The sequence below is a fragment of the Triplophysa dalaica genome, chromosome 17 (genome assembly GCF_015846415.1).
Source record: "Triplophysa dalaica isolate WHDGS20190420 chromosome 17, ASM1584641v1, whole genome shotgun sequence".
Lineage (NCBI taxonomy): Eukaryota > Metazoa > Chordata > Actinopteri > Cypriniformes > Nemacheilidae > Triplophysa > Triplophysa dalaica.
This window is the reverse complement of record NC_079558.1, coordinates 16,635,159-16,653,502: the sequence shown is the minus strand read 5'-3', so window position 1 is coordinate 16,653,502 and position 18,344 is coordinate 16,635,159. Positions and strand designations below refer to the sequence as shown.

At 38.2% G+C, this 18,344-nt stretch overlaps 1 protein-coding gene across 2 annotated transcripts in view; it reads left to right on the top strand.

Moving 5' to 3' along the window:
• Positions 1–5,068: 5,068 nt before the first annotated feature.
• The window catches only part of grid1b (glutamate receptor, ionotropic, delta 1b), a 261,369-nt gene continuing 248,093 nt past the window's right edge, over positions 5,069–18,344 (top strand). For both annotated transcript variants that reach the window (XM_056771870.1, XM_056771869.1), the window contains exons 1-2: positions 5,069–5,415; positions 7,788–7,943. In XM_056771870.1, coding sequence (XP_056627848.1) covers positions 5,337–5,415; positions 7,788–7,943 — 235 coding nt within the window. In that variant the 5' untranslated portion in view covers positions 5,069–5,336. The remainder of the gene's footprint in view (positions 5,416–7,787; positions 7,944–18,344) is intronic.

Below are 18,344 nucleotides of genomic sequence, written 5' to 3'. Positions count from 1 at the left end.
TTTTTTGTCCTCAAATCAAAACCAAGGTATACCACTCACCATACATTACACATATAATTAATTTCATGGATGCAAAGAGGAAGGACACTAGTAATCATATACCAAAACTCTCAAACTAAATGTACAAAATCTATCATTGGGTGGGACCCTTTCATAAAGTACATTTTTACACCTAATATAAGTACTTGAAGGGTACATATTGGTACCAAATTATCTATACTTAAATAGTGACAGTTTTTCTACCTTTTTTCTGACAGTGAAGACAACATATATATAACCTTGTTCTTTCTGCATCTTTCTGAATTTCCTGTAGTTAAACTGAAAGAGCATGGCACTGGAAATGTCAAGGTCATGGGATGAATTCGCAAGAAATGCTACAGTAAATAATACTACAGTAAAAATGTGTTTATTAGTTAACCGTACATGTAAATAGAGTAAAATAATGTTACAATTATTTTGAATGGCAAATTTCCTTTGTTACAACAGTATTATTATCATGTATACAATATACAACACATACACTGTTAAAACACAAAGTAACATAAACACAACTTGCATTTTGCATCAAATGTTTTATGTACTGTATTGTACTGTTTTTTCACAGTTTGAAATGGTTGTGTTTACATTTGTTTACAGAGGATCTCTGGCAACTGCAGGTACCAGTAATTTATTTTTTAATTTTACAATGTGGCTATAGTTTTAAGAGTTTAATGTAGACTATTTTTTGTTTCAATATTCATAAGAACGTTGTTCTGAAGTTTTTACTTTTGCTAATATTTTATTAAACTGCTTGGACTTTTGGTTGAAATTATTTCTTTAATAACCTTTATAAAATCATATCATTATACAAAACATTTACTCTTATGGGTCTTTTTTATTTTGCATAAAAGAATACTTGAATAATTTAATCAGACTTAGACACCACATGGGAATGACACTGTCGTAAATCTTTAGTTTTCTTATTGTCCTTCTGCTTGACTTACAGGATCTCTTTTCAGCCCTGAACACACGTATACAGCACCAGACCAATTCACTCACACTCTTCTTCAAATCATCGTCGCACGTTGACAAGTTCTATCTTGCAGTTGAAATTCACCACTATGGAACACCTATTCCAGTCATTTTGAAGCAAATTTTTTATTCTGCCCTGCATTTCCACCCAGCAGCACCTGACAAAAACACTTTTGGATGATCGAACAATCATGCTGAATACTATAATGTAATTAAGACGGACGACTAAAGAGAAAGTGTGTGTGAAAGTGAAAATGCTTCAACTCTGTGGATCAAAAAATAGACCGGACTACAGTCAAACTATGTAGTATTTTCTTGCATCATTTATAAAGGTCTGACAGGCTGTGCGATTAGCAAAGCATAAAAATGAAACTGTTAAGTAGCTCTTAGTGATCTGGAGCGTGAGCCACGGTGGACTGCTGGAAGTGTCCACTATAAATATATAAAATGTTGATGACAATCATAACTTCACACAAGCCATTGTGTCAAACGTGTCTTGTACTGTACTGTAGCGTTTGTGTCCAACCACAAAAAAATCTCTTTTTTTTGGAGAGCCATATACGAACAGATTTTACACTGATTTTGTCATGTGCCATTACCATTTATATTGTTGAAATGCTCTTTATGGTCAACGTTTCTATTTAAACTAAACCAAAACAATACTGTGGGTGGAAAAACTTGCCACGTAGATTCAGCTTAACTTTAAGCAGAAATATATAACATCTTAAAATATCTAATAAGACCATTAAAGGTATTTGCATTATTTTTATGAAATTAGTTTCCCTCAATTCTCATAAACTTAACACACTAGTCAAAATCAAAACGTGTCCCTAGTTGGCCTTTTCTAAATCATATGCTTTCGTGGTATTAAGCATGTGATTATTTTAAAGTAGCTTGTTCATTGTGTCATATATATTAGCTGCCAAAACGCAATTGATGGATCTATCCCAGAGTGTCTGTAATAACTCTTAAAATACAGCATCTTCTCACCTCCCCTCTTAAAACGTTCGACTTGAAGGGCCAGATTGTGATACTGCTGCTCTCTTGCCGTTAAAACAAATGGAGTGAATATATTACCATAATGTAAGTTTGATTTATTGCCCTTTACTGAAGATAACAGTTTCTGCGCTATTTTATTGATAACGAAATTAGAATAAAAGCTATAGCACATGTAGATTTTTTAGATTAATGACAAACTTGTTGGCACGAATGAACTTTCATTATGATGCTTTAAAGGCTTACCTCGCTGTGAGGTCTAGGGGTTGGAACTGAACGTTCATTATATAGCCTACTGTAGATTCAAATAGGTTTCTGCATTTTGAGTTTGTTCAATCACACTGTATGCATAAGATATACCCACCCATGTTCCATCTCCAGACCCAGACACATTATGCTGCATTTATATGGACCAACAGTTTTGTAAGAACTGACATTTAAACCATATTCAGTACAACTGGTATGGCTACTGAAGCATACTTCATTTTCAATGCCGACTGGCACACATTCAGACAATCTTTTAACCCTAACAGAATCATTTATACATGCTCAACATGCCATGCAATGCCAGTTGTTCATCAGGTTGGTTCAAATGACAATGTGATTGTGCATTCATCACTCACCAGTGCCAGTAACTGTCACCTAGCATCATAGGGAGGTTTTGGGGCTTTATTCGCGGACAATGTGTGAGCAAGGTGTAATTTGTTTGGTGCAGATATGGAGACCACAACACCCCAGAATACCTGTCTAATTTAACACCTCACTGGTGCTCATGCTTGGGACACTAAGGTTCATTTTTAAAATGCAGAAAGGATCAAGGCATATTTGTTTAAGAAGCAAATCTAAAATAACTTTATGGGGACTGAAAGGCATTGTGTACAGTTCTGCATATCTACTGTATTTGTGAACTGAATTACAAAGCTTTGCCTTGGCATGCACAATAGTAATACAATGTGTTGTCTTATTCATTTTTATTTCAGAAAACCGAAAAAAGCTAAAGTAGAATAATTGCAGTTTTTTACATTGAAACATTTTATTCTGCAGTCTCGTAGATGGCCAGAACTTGTTATTGTTCATGGCTCTAATTATATTACTACAATGAGGTTCACACAAAGAGAGAAATGAATATAGACAGAGACAGTAGAGAGGTTAAATAACCCCAGGCAATCAAAAGGCAGAGTGCAAATGCTTCAATGTTACTTTGCAGAGTTTATTGGATCACATGCACACTGATTTACATCAATCATCCTTGGACTTGCTTATGCATTTGCTTTTCAATGCTATTAGTTACATTCACTTATTGAATGTAACTGTTAGTTAATTCAGTTGGCGAGGTCTCTTAAAGGCCTTCTTGCTTGATAGATTCATACATTAATCATGATGCTGATACAGGTTGCATGTAAAAGCAGCATTGAACTATATGCAACAGTATTTAAACTATTTGCAACAATATTTAAATCGTCCAGAAACATATTTCTTCTAATTCATTACCAGACAGAAGTGACAGGACATGATGAACAAAACAAGTACTGACCCGCTATATAATGTATGTTATATCACCGACCTTCTGTGCATAAATTAACAAATTCTGAATATCATGACATTTGTTAAGACACTCGCACACCACGCATTATCATTCCGTGCAATTAAACAATAAATGTTCAAATGAAAACATAATAATAAAACGACGAAAGGCAACGAGCCGTCACTTATTACAATAATTAGTGATTAAGCTTTGGATTGTTTTGTGTTCTCGATACAGTCGTGACTATGTAAAAGAAAATGCACTTTTAGCTTGGTTGTCGATCCATTGTAGGTCTGCTCGTGCCCGATGACACTGATGGGAGCTGTCCACCAGTGTGTGGTGCTGAAAGACATCAAATATACTTAGCCAAACAATTAAAGGACACTTCTGTTCTCATATTCAGCAAGAAATATCCTTTAATTGTAAGAGTAAGAATATCACTTCTTCTTCCTCTGTCGATTGGCGACTTCATTGATGTGAACGGTTAAAGTCAGTACAACGCTGCTCATCAGTGGCTTCTCTGAAGTTCTTTCCCTCCGCTTCACTTTGAGTTCCGTTCTACCGCATTTTCTGTCACACTGTCTTAACATCCTCATACCAACATTTCTAGATAACAGTTGTAAGTTTAAAGAAGTACTGACATCCATCTTAAAAGCATTAATTTGGTACATACAAAATTAACAATTAACACAATTCCGGAACCATCACTGCATGTACAAAAAACAGTTTGTTGTAGTATAAACCATGCACATATTGTCTATACACTAATAAAGTGAAATAGCATTATTGCTCATATATTTCTGAAATGACAAGTAGTCAGATTAATTGCTTTACAAAACGAAATACATCGTAAGGTTACCTTATGTAGTGCACACATGGTATGGATCATGTAGTTTAAGTCTTTACCGGGACGATCGTCTCCGTAACATAGCCACATCATTTCTGAACACAGTGTCTGACATCAAACACGTTCACGCGAAGATATTCGCCGTTTGTTGAGATCGTGCGAGAATTCCCACATTTCGTTGGACTTTTGAGAGCGGCTCTCCGTCTCGCGACGACTTCTTTCCGCGTGAGCGCAGATAATGACAATTCCTATTCGTGCCGGCGCAGCGACCAAGTGTACTTCATCATGCCATGAAATGGTCGTTTAAATACGAGAATGAACTGACACCACAATTTAACACGCAAAACTAAGTTACCGTTTCGTTGTGCGTGCGACGACTGACTGAACCATCACCGCTCTCCTCTTCGTCTTCCTTTCCCCCGTTTGATTTCCTTTGCACGAGTGGAAATCACTGTAAGTTAAACATAAAAAAAGGGTATGGAGCCCTTATAAAGACACGTCCGCATCGGTGATCGCGTAAACCTTCCGCGCTCTGCCGCTCTCCTCTCCTCCGGCTTCGCGCCGAATTCCATCTCTCCGCACGCGCGCTCGCGCCTGCTTCCTCTCTCGCTCTCGAGCGCGCGCGCGCGGGGGTGTCCCTCCTCCGTAGTTTGGAGTTTGTGATGTGTCTCAGACTCCGCGAGCGCCGCGCAAGAGCGAGACCTGCGGAGAGAGCGCACCGGATCCTGAAGCGACCGTTACCCTCCAACAGGCGACCGTTTCCCTGCCCTTCTCCTTTCTGTTTCCCCCGTATTTTCTCACGGTGTTCCTCGCGTTAGCGATTTTCCTCAGTGCCGCAGCACTTTTTTTCTCCGTCACAAGTGTATTTTGATCTCCTTTCACGTACTTTTCTCATTCATTGGGAATTAACGGACATCTGAGGATCGTGTGGATGAGCGGCTTCAGAGGGAACCGGAGATGGATTTGCTGATAATATGCCTTTCTTTTGGGATATTGCAATGCAGTTCGGCGGGAGCGGACTCCATCATTCACATCGGTAAGCGAGCTGTGCATCATTTGAGCGTTGACACCAAATTGTTGAAAATGATAACAAATCGCCCACCAATATTAAGGACTCCGATGTAAGTGAATGGTCTGTTAAAGGTCGGTCTGAAATATCCATTGTATGTAACCATTGGACATGTGCCATGCTTATCGGGCTGAATATCAATTGAGACCACTTGTGATGATAACGTCTCTCTTGTTGAGATTGGAGATAGATCCGTGGCATTGACAGGTGCAATCCTGATCTAATTCAAGTCTTGGTAGTTTTTTATGACGAAAGCGTAATTGTTTAAATCACACATTTTAGGTAAGTCCTGGATGCGTCTGTCATAAAGCAAAGTAAGCCAACGTGTGTGGGTTGCTCCCCCCTCCCATCTATAAGATTGAACTTTGTATGGAACGTGAGGGAAATCTTAATAAAGGTTGCCGAAGTAAATAAATGACAAGGGGACAAATGCTTATTCTTGGTCATCCCGGGCCGTAAATGTCATCTTAACCAATCCCCTCTGCGTCTGCCGGACACCCTCTGCATTCAGATTATCTCACCAAACGTGAAGAAATATTTCGGCTCGAGATCAGCAGCACAGAGGAGGAAGGAGGGTGATGGGCAGGGGTGGTTGGAACTCTATTTAGTTGGCATGAACAAGTCGCATTGCATCTTTGTGTTTCGTTTCTTACCAATTTAAATTTGCCAAAGCAATCGTTTAATGCAGAGAGGGGATTTAATATGCGTAATGAAATGAATGCATAATTTTTCTGCAGTAACTATTTGTCAACAGGAAGTGTCCAGTTTTTTCGGCCTTCAACAGATCTAACAGGAGTTTGTGTTAGTGTTGTTTCATCCGAACAACAAAACTACTTATCATTGAATTGATGTGTTTTGGGTGGTCATGACTCATGGCTCATGAAAGCAGATGGAGGCTATATGGTGCAGTACTGGCTGCTGGATTAAATCACATCTCGCAAATTTAACACAGATTAGATTTAACACATCAGAATGAGTGATATTGTATTGTTTTGTATTGTACAATAACCTCTCTCTCTTACAGGCAGCTGACATATAGGTTTGGAATAAGTTTGATTTACATATTTGTCCAAAGCGACTTACATTGCATTATACAAAACATTTGAGCAATCCCTGGAATCAAACGCATTACCTTGGCGTTGCTAACAACATGCTTTAACCGGTGAGCTACAGGAAAGCAAGGCAAGATCAACCATCTGTTGTCCTCAAGACATCAAAATGCATAAAATTAATGTGAAATGACATTTTGAGAAGCTTTATATCCACATATGCCAAATGAAGTGTATTGAAAGACTGTCATGATATACTGAAATTTACTCTCTATTTGCATGGATCGAGGTTGAAAAATCTACATTTTTCACATAGCCCTTAACTTTAAGTGAAGACCAGGCGGTCTCTGTGATCATGTAATAGGCAGGGCTCACAGGTGCAAAACACATACAATAACAAATGCCAGCCTCTCCAGTGCCCAATACTTCCACTTTGTCACATCTGCTCATGTTATCATCCTGACCAAATTCTGCTCCGAAGGGCAAATGAAAAATAGGGCCGTCCTTTAAATGGAAAGGGTGACATGAAGTGATTTCAGGCCGGTGTGGTGATTTACAGAGGCAATGACCATCCAAAACTGGTAATTGAGAGGCTAGTACATGTTGACCAGGCCTGTTCTCACTGGCGACAGGAATGAGCAGATGCGACACCCCTATTTCAGCTAAATAAGATGAACACTGCAGTGATACATCAACCAGATATCACCTGTCCACCTGCCCATCCTATTGGCTGCCCGTAACACAGGTAGAGAAGCAGTGTGTTTCGGCAAAACGTAAATGATGCTGGTCTTGCAGAATGAACTTTTCAAAGAATGAACACTGAACATTTCCCAGGTCTGCCATTGCTTGTCAAGCAGAGTCAAAAACCTCATTATGCCAACATTAATGTTTTGATTGGACCACAGAGCTACAGTGTTTGCATTTACTGAGCGAATCGGCTTACAAATAGCTAATTTATAGTTGTCGCTAAGAGAGCTTTAAATGTGCAAAGACAAATATCTTAATCTGAATTCCTGAATTAATCTTCATGCAAAAACTTTATGGAAAGTCCAATTGGTAAATAACCCATTTATCTAAAATCTATTACTGATTATTTTTTCCAGAAAAGGTTCTAAACAGATGCTAAGGGTTGGCAGTATTTCTGCCTTTCTGCAAAGATGCATAAAACATTGAGCCCGTACTGTGGAGATGAGCTAAGCCGGTGGCTTGCTTTGTATGCAAACTAACAATTGCCTTTGTTTATTCGTACGCGCCGCTAAGACCCAGATAACAATCTGCACATGCCCGCAGGTGCCATTTTTGAAGAGAACGCCGCACGGGATGATGAGGTGTTTCAGTTGGCGATCTCTGACCTCAGCCTCAACGATGACATTTTGCAGAGTGAGAAAATCACCCACTCCATAAAATATATTGAACCCAACAACCCCTTTCAGGCAGTCCAAGAAGGTGAGTGAATCATCGTCTCACGACTCTTGAACTGCATCGTTCTCTGATGTCTGTGTGTACATGCTAAAAAATTTACATCAAGGCTGTTATCTGCCCGCTTGAATAACAACTCGAGTGTGTAACGTGATGGCTGCAGGACACTGCTTTTTCGGAACGAAAAACGTCATCGGGGTCTGTTTGTGTTGAATGTGTGTGTTTGAGATGGCTTGAAAATGAACATATATTTGATTAATGCCAACATAAAAGATGTCATTCAAAGACGGCCACCTGAAGCTCCCCCACACTCCAGACAGCAGTGTCTTCTGTGAAAGAAGAGCTAGGTGGAGGTATTGAGTCAAGCAGGACTCAATAACAATTTTCCACATAATTGCAGTTGAGGATGAGTGCTCTGAGGCCCGAGCTTTCCAAAAGATCATTTTGAAAAGCAAGGAGAAAGAGAATGTCTTTTTTCAATGGCCTAATGACAGTTAATGATGCTGGGATTGAAGGAGAAGATGAGGATGTTGATGATGGTTATGTTTATTTCCTTTAGAAAACATCCTTTATCATAAAAGTCTCTTTTAGTTTTACAGACTATTTGATGGGGATCAATCAAAATGAGCTTCACTGTCTAGTATAATTTGCAGCAGTTATATTTGTCATTTGACTCTTCTATTATTCTGCACTTTTATCAGCCATCCTCCAATTATCTAGAGCCGACTGTTTGACATTGAAGGTTTCCAAATTTCCCAGAATACCGTCAGATAGGTGTGGGTTATGATCAGTGGGTTAAGGTGTTTTATTTCCCATAAGTCAGCACATCACGCTTGGAGAAAAGTCTTTTTCGTGACAGGTTTGTGTGACTTCACATGTATGGCACAGGGGAACTTAACTCTCTTTAATATAGCTTGTACTTACAGCAAGAATGAAACTGTCACAACACGTCTTTGATTTGTTTCACACAGAAGTGGAGACATCAGGGATTTAAAGGATCTCACAGACAATAGGCTGTTGGCGGTTGACATTTGTTTGACCTATTCAGAGATGTAACTCAACCTCATGACCTACAGATGTTTCACAGAAGTATTCATGATGATTTGTACCAATTGTTTTACTGAATCGTGAACCTTAAAATAATTTTATTGGATATTTTTAAAGTCAAGATGTCTGATCACGCAAGGCACGGTTGGTGTGGAAAGGTGGTGAATATGTTTGCACATGAATGCTGTGCTCTGCTGACTGAATGCTCTGTTTATTTTGGCAAAGTGAATGGACCATTCCAGACCATTCAAATTTGGCAATGAAGTTCCTTTTAGTGGTCACAGTTGTCTTCTCATATCAGTAGCCCATATTGTGTGCGGGTTGTTGTTTTTATTTATTTATTTGGCAGTAGAGGACATTTTTGATACGGCCCTATTTAATGATAGCGTTAAACTGCCAAAGCACATGTCAGGTTCATGTCTTATCATATTTTCGGCACACATCATGGTTGTATTTGTTGTACCGTATTCATTTTGCTCATAAAAGAAATTATTACTTTTAAGTGAATCTAATAAAAAAGATAATTGAGAATTATTAGTAAAACATAAGAAAACTCGGCAGAGATGTTAAAATTCAAACACTTTTCTAAGATTCACCCTTAAGGAGTTGGATAAAGAAATAAAGTTTTGTCATTTTGGTTTTACTACTGTTTGAGCTCAATACAAAGTAATAGACGTTATCAAACAGCCCTTTATGTAACAGTCTGAAACGACTTAGAATCAAAGAATTTTGTCATTACACCAACCTATTGCTTGAGTCTATCCCCAAAAGTCGATCTTAAATACTTGCACCCGTTTTGAATTTTTATTACTCACCGAGTGTTCCTTTGCAATCGACAAATGTGTTATTTCGCGCTTATCTTCAGGCTCCTTTGATGCTCTGCACTAAGTGCAAAATCTTCGGCGGAAACAAATGGAGAAGTTGTAATAAAACTCTTCAGATGAATCCCACAAGATCTTTTAGGGTGTCTGAGATGTCAGAAAAGATTTGGAGCTTAACGCAAACTGCCTGCTCACACAAAGGAGTGCAACATTTCCAGACCTAGGCTAAATGGATTCTTTGTCGGATAGCTTTTGTTTTTAAAATCTTTCTTAGTTAACCACTAATTTATTCTTTCTTCTCAAAAGACTCACAATGAGGCATAATGAGACAAACTGATATAGCACTCCAGTTGGAGGAAAAGTAGAAATGTGGATTCACACATCTTGGTTTATTAGAGTGCCACTTTCATCGCTGGCTTGTTTTTTGTCTTTGCTTTTTTATTAATTTATAATATTACTAATCGACTTGTCATCTAGAAAAGTGACAAGTTAACCATTGGGTAAGTCAATAGTTACTTAATGTAAATGCTCTTTGCCACATGCTGTGTGACATCAGCAGGGCCTCACAGCTGGCGATGCGGGGTAGAAATGAAAGACGGAGCTAATGCCACATTCATGCTGTTTTTGTTGTCATAAAGGATGTTGAGAGCACCTGCTTCAAGCAGCTGATCAACATTTAGATAGAAAGTTCAATTAAAATCGGTTTGTGATTACAAGTTACCTTACAAAAACAATGATACACATATACAATGTGACACTGAACGTAAAACAAGCCCAACTGAAGTCTCACAGCCATGACTAGTTTACAGAGGCATTGGATATGTAATATTACAGAAAATGTAGATGCTTGCACGACTGTCTGATAGACACCGTGTTCATACTACCATGTAAGCCAGAAGTCATAAGAGTTTATAGTTTCTTCAGCTACCCACAGGGAATAATGGGTTGTGATCGACGTGCCTGGTCTCTGACAGTGTTCCCTAGAGAATGGTGAATTTACATGCAGAATCCATTACACTTGACGGGCAGATATTGTCACCTGCATAGCCAGATGTGGGTGGTTATGTTGAACAACTACATAAAACATAAAAGATTACGTTGATGTTGACCTCCTTATCGTACCAGCCCATGATTCAGAGATGACGCGCACAACCGTAGTAATGGAGTTATTTAGATGTTGCTGAGATAGACGAGGTCCATGGACCGTTGTCTATTACAAGATATAGGTTTGAGAAAATCATTCACGTGTATATTTCTGGACTGCACTGCTCAGTTTTAAGCTATTTGGTCTGCAGACGTCGGCATGAGTGCGTGGGATGCATACAAATGAAGTGTGTTTTCACACACAGCAGCCCACACACGCTCGAAACACCTTAACATACGGACCCTTATTCTGGACTGTGTGGGCAGAGCACCAATCCTCCATTGAACAAAAGTTTTTAAGTTTTGCATTGATTGAACATATCTGGAAGGCAGCAGGTTGTTCCTCCTTACTGAAGCATATTAAGGTTCTATGTTGTGATCTTCAACTAAATTGCTCCGTTAAACGCACTTTCAACACAGACAAATAAATGAGGTTAATTACCCTGTTACCCAAGCCAATCGTCTGATTGCCCAATTGCACAGTGTTCCTGCAAAAACAACTACTTTGTCCACCCATCAAAGAAGGCGCTTGGTTATTTCTCCATGTGGAATGTTTTCACGCTTAGCTGCGGTATTTAGTTTGAACCATACTTGGAGTTTAGCTATCATTTGTAAATATTGCTTTCATCTCAGTTCTGTGTTTGGAAGCTGCATGATTAACACGATCCTGTTTGCCATAGGAAGCTCTCCATATGGATCATTCACTGAGGTTGTCAAGTGGGAAAAGTTCGATCAGTCTTGAATTGTTGACTTTCCTATTAGATTATAGCCAGTGACAAGCACACCGTCAATGATACTGGCGCGGTTGCCATGGAGACCATCACAGCCTTAATGTGGTCTTTAAAAAACCTTTTGGACATATATAAAGGGGAGAAAATAGAGCAAAATAATATACACTCTTAATAATAAAGGTTCTTCACAGCGATGCCATCAGAGGTTCTTTAAAGAACCGTAACTTTCTTGCTTTCTTATTATCCGAGGAACCTTTTTTTAACCACAAAAAACAAAAACAGAAAGGTTCTATAGATGTTAATGGTTCTTTATGGAACCATTTATTCTAAGGAATCGAAGAACCTTTTGAAGCACCTTTATTTGAAGAGTGTATGATTTAATATATCACCCAGTTTGATCTAATAAAAGGCACAGGCTGCAGTCCAACGCATGTTTATTTGCGAGAGCCCACCATCATTTTGTTCTTTTGTTCCCTGCACATCAAATAACAGCAGAGATGCAGAGATGCAGATCACACCGTGTAGAGATCAGGCTCTCTCTCGCAGGCGATCCAGCAGTGTCCCTTTATCTTTACAGTCATTGCCGGATGACAGTTTTCATGAAGGATGTCCATTGTACGAGAGAGGAAACAATGCGGGGGAATTAATCAGGCTGCGGCGGCTTCACTACAGCAACTACAGTTTAAACAGCCAGAAGCATAGCTGAGGAAGGGATAAACATCTGAATGTGCAAAGCTAGTCCTATCTGAGGGGAGATTTACTGCCGTGACTGTGCCGCGGTTTCATCCATTAGCTGGCCCGGTGCATCCTAGCCACGTACCCGAGATAATTAATTTGCAAATTTTTCCCAGTTTCCATTGCAGTGCATCTGACGTAAGCCCTGATTAAAATGTGCTCCGCATGCAGTAATGCATTATAATGGCTTCCAGGAGAGCAGGCATGTCGTGAGATATTAGTGGGGAACGCCACCTAAACAAACTGTAAATCAAAGCTGTGCATGAATGACATCTAAGATAAAAAAGTGCATTCTTGCGCTGGTTTTGTGCACATCAGGAAGACCCACTTGGAATGTAGAGGACTTGACATCACAAATACGGAATGTGAAAAATCAGCTATGAATTGCTGTTTTTATTCTTGGGACCTGACATACGCTGCTCGTATGAATCCAGTGTGCAGCTCTTCACCATGAAAGCTTCAGATGTGTGTGGATACAGATCTGATCAGCCTATGATGTCAGTGAAAGCAACTCTTTTGCCATGCGGTGTTTCTGAGATAAGAACATTAATCGTGTCTGGACCTGTTTGAAAGCAACCACTGTAGATGATTTAGAGCTAACTTTACTTCCCCTCTAATGATCGTTCTCAAGAATTTGATCATGATAATGGCCATATATTGCTATATAAATATCGGGACTCTTGTTTTATGTATTTCTGTTTACATGCATTTTACACCGTTTTCTGCAAAAAAAAAGGCAAAATATGAATGCAAATAATAAGTAAAATATTGTCTAAAAAAGTGCAAACTCAGTGCCTTTTTTATGAAACTGCTTTTCTAAAACTGCTGCAACAGGAATGTGATGAATAGCACTTTTAGTATTAAATGCATTCTTTTTGTATTAATGACAGTTTATTATTCAATAAATAAATAAATCAGAATTACCATAGTGAACAGTTATCCCAAATAAAACGGTACCGTAATTATATTGTTTTATATAAATATTTTTGGAATGTTAATATAGAAAACAATTGATGTTCAGTTACAAATTGCTGTTTTACAGAATCTTTGAACATGGCTCATCCCAACAACTAAATTCAGAAAATTGCAAAGAACAATAGAAACAAGAAAATGTCACCGATATTAAAGAATATCTGAGTGTAATCTTTACATTAGTTTTATTAAATAGAACTGGATTGATACATTCACATATGAACTGACTCTTTTTACATAGCAGAGGGACAAGGCTTGGATCCAATTTCAAGTTTAGATGGCAGGTGAAGTGCTGTAGCCATCCCACATAAGTGTTTCTTAAAGGAACAAACACAGAAGGAAAGAACACCCAAGACATGTTTGTACACATTTGTTTCACTGTTTTGAGGATTTCCATGTCTTCTTGCGAGTGCACTTAAAAGACCAGAGGGAAAGGAATCTCTGGTCCTTCCTGGAGTGCCTGTCAGGGCAAAGGGTCTCAATGGGACCATAGCTTTTATTGAGAGTCTCTTCCTGATGATGTATGAGTCTACTAAACACACTTAAAAGTCAAGGGGAATAGAGCATCACCCCTGGGAGGCACCCAATTCTGCCGACTGCCAAAAGATGCTCTTTCTAAAATGAGTACCTTAAAGGACAGCCATTATTCTCTCCCTTAGAAACAATTATACCTAGATCCTATTATAAATGTAGAAGTTTGAAATAAAGGTTAAAGGAAGTGTTTGATTTTTTGTGACACTCACTGAGAGATTATTTTAATGCGGCTTCATTAGTTCTAGTATCTGTCAATGTTTTTTCCACAATTAGCAGGTTGGATAGTAAGTCTGTAGGTGCTAGCTTTAACCATCATAATCCATAAAATATCCGAATCATTAATGGATTTTGGACCTAATCTTTGCCTAATCTCTCCTAATGTTATAATCTCATGACCTAAGAGCATAGACCCCAGAATTTAATGCAAACCATGATATACATTAATAGTTGGCACTTAAGTACTCATTTTAAAAGTGAGGATGTGCAGCCCATAATTTAATGCATTCTTGCCACCTACAGAGGGCGGTATTCTTAGTCAACTAAGAAACTAATAAAAAATATGTGAAGGTGAAAACAACTCTGGGAACTCCAGCAATGCATAAATCACACCACATTATCAACATATTCATTATCTTGCTCACAAAAAAAGGAAAAAATGAATTTTTAGTACATTTAATGTACTGCGTGTTTATGATTGTGGCACATTTAGGCAACAGTGTCTGTCAAAGCAGAAGACATGTGACGTTTAACTTTACAGCCGTTCTACTAAATAAACATTTATTCACTTCGAACACATCTGAACATGAGTGTTGGTTACATTTATAAGGCCCGGATAAATAACATCCTCTGTGTAGAGCAATAATTTATTACATTCAAAAACTTTTTAGCTGTCTAAATGTGAAATTGTAATAAAACAAATATTTATACATTCTATATTTACACTGCAAATGCTTATTTTCATATATTTACTGTGTCAGTGTCTCCTTATGTTTGTACTGAGCTTAATAATGCATACAGTTATGTTTGATTTAAGCATGTTTGTTGCTTGGATTTGAACAATCCTTTTTAATATGCCCATTCAGAAAAGATTTCAGTGCCATTATAAAACAAACATGGCATATTTGTGTGTGACGTATTAAAGCAAGTAGGATTTGCAGACATCTTGATTTAAATCTGAGCGCTTTTTGAATGTGTCTACCATCTGTTATCGGAGGAATTTATTCCACTTGTTTTGTGCTCCATGGATGCCGTGTGGGGCCAGGTTATCGCGATGATGTGCTTGTCTTTTGACTCGGTGATGTCATACTGTGATGGATGCATACATCATTTGCTCTCAGGTCAGTGGAGTGCGGCCCCATAGGGAACTGCTGAAACTCTGCACGACAATAATGAGGCTTTTTGTATTTGAAAACATATAGTGTGAAAGCTCCTCTGAACTTGCAGTGCTGTCGTTACAATGCCATGCCCCTTGGTAATATCCTGAATGAAAATATTTAGTCACCCACGCCAAGACTCCTCCTGCTAAACTAATTAGCAATGATAAATATTTCCCCGCAAGGGCCTTGTATTCATATCATACGCTGGTGAGCTGCGTTAACTAAGAACTATCTAACAAATGCATATGACCAAGAGGTTTATAGATTTTCTAGCAGGGCTGGAGGCAGGGGTTAAAAATAAATATGGAAGATTAGTGTGCGAGTGTGCTGTTTGCAATTTTTTTTTACAGTAAACGCTGAATAATCATAATTATTTACTCATTTAATTATTTTCAGTGACCGTATACATTAAGAGATGTCATTATAGAATATACATCACGATGGTAGCTATATTACATAATCAAGTTCCATTTTCGGCCACTGGGGGCAGTCTGTTCCTGTCACTAGCGTTGCACAGAAGAAAAACACTTTTGCTGCACCCCAATGTGCCCATACTATGCACTTAAACGATATACTGTTTTTGTCACGGAAAAGTACACTCATGCCCTTGGAAATACTAACACAAAACGAAGAGTTAACTTGATCTTTAACTGTCATGAACATCAGTACAGCTTTCCTTTGCATTTAAGTATTTATTTACTCATTTTTTCTTATGTAATGTTTACTCTGTGCATTTAAATAAGAGATGCAATTACATAAGAGATGCAAAACATCTCTTATTTAATTTCACTAATGCAGTGAATCGTCACTAAACTCCTTTTGCCCTTTCACAGTGCATTGTGTGTAATGTCAGCAATTTGACTGTCCATGGATCTACACCTCAAATTTGAACTGGAAACGGTAGACCAACTGGGTACTTTGAGAAAACTAATTTCAGCATACGATGATTTGGGAGGACTCATAGTATGAGAATTGGGAGGCACTGTTTTAGACATTTTTTTAATTTCGCATTTATATCGTGTCCATATATATAAAACTTAAAACTTATGAAAGTACATTTTGTATTTGTTTAGATCCAAATCTATTGAGCTATGTTGCGAGCTACTGTGTGGAAAGACACCTAACTTTTAAGGTGCCACATAAATGGAACATTGCTCACATTAGGGTGTTAAAACAATATTCTAATGTGGGGTTTCCCGAACAGGGCTAATCGATTGAACATTTTTATACATGCTACATACAAAAAGACAATATATTGTCATAATCATGTTCCTCCTGTATGTTTTGGTTGTCTTGAAAAGGATGTCTATCATTACTTATATTGTTTGTCATTTAGTTTTCATTATCCTTACTACATCCTTTATAATGGAAAATTGGCAAAATAAGACAACGCTGTCGTCTTAAGGACATAATGACTGAGTGGCTAAGAATACCATTCTCTGTAGGTGGCAAGAACGCCTCAATTATGGGCTACACGGCCCAGCCATTAAAATGAGCAATTAAGTGCCGATTGTCTCATCATACCAGCGGGTAGTTATTACCTCTGTATACCAAGCTTTTAGTCAGCGCTCTGGCAGAGTCCAGGAACATGGCAAAACCCCCTGCAGGAAAAATGACATGAATTATGAAGGACTGCTGACCGAAAAGAAAGAGCAACCTATAAGTTCACAAAGTACATAACCTGTCACTGCGTTTAAGTGCTGGCATGGTGTTGAATGATTCATAACTATTCAAAGTCTAATGCCTCTGTAGTTTGCACTCGTTTTATGTTCCCTAGAAGTTTGTTCTCTTTCTTTTTCCCCTTATTTATGCTAATTGTACCGATTAGCATAACAGAATGCTTAATGCTAAGTAATTTGAGATGCCTCTCTTGATTTGATGATGAAAATGAGGATCTCTCCAAAGTCGCGGACTTGTTTTGGTGTGATGCTTTGGGGACTCAACCTCAGCTGATTACACGCTCGCAAACTATGTATTAGCAAACTGATGTTCAACCAGACAAACACAAACCAGTGGCCTTTTAATATCCTGCATTAGGCAAATTGTAGCTCCCTGAAATGATATTACCTTTGGGCATTGCATTGGACTTGTCTTTGATTTCAATAATATTTGGGTAGGACAATTAGTCATTTTAAATACAGGTTGGACCAGATATGTTATACGGAACACAAAGCAAAACTGCACTTTTTAACTTATTTAATCACTGAAAAAATCATGAAAGAAATTATGGCCAACGTGTAGACTTTTGTTAAGTTGAGATAGTACTCGTGTCCTGTGTCCTGATGCAATCTAACAAAAACTATAAAAATTATGTTAGAAGATGAGGAGCCCTACACATGATACGTGATCATGTTCCGTTCGTCCACCCAGATTAAATCAACGTCAAAAAGAGTATGCTTTTAGAATATTTACCTTTACCGTGTACCCCTCAGAAAAATTTACAGCACATTGCGATCGATTTACCTTCACATGCAACGTAAGCAGAAAGCATGCCAGTGTATTTGTGGTTTATGAACAAAATACTTTCAGGATAAAATCTGATCGTCTTCAATTTATATTATTAATAATTTTTATGTGTTTTCTGATTCCTCTCATGACATCAGTGTGTTTTTGAAAAGTCATCATGACCGTTTACATTTTTTTGCTTTAAAGGCGAAATGGTAAATGCACCACCACATATGAATTCATGTACAATTTGCCATTAGCAATGCGCTGTCATCACTTTCTTGGCAGGGTTTCCATTACCCTGGTTTAATGCGCATTTTGAAGTTTCGCATCAGAAACAAGTGATGGAAATGGCAAATTTCTCGGTTGCTTGAGGTGATCTTTCTTTTTTGTAAAAAAGGGTTATTGAGAATAATGGGAGATGGAAACGCATTTGCCGAATAAATTCCTCCAAAAAGTCATGTAACTGCACTATAAGACGGCGTAACCTAACTAACCAGAGTACTGATCTTGTTGCAAAGCATCTGAAATGTTGTGCTGTGTTTTACCTTTTCTGTTTTTCCTGTTTTCCCCTGTTAAGCTGCTTTGGAACAATGCACATTGTTAAAAGCGCTATATAAATAA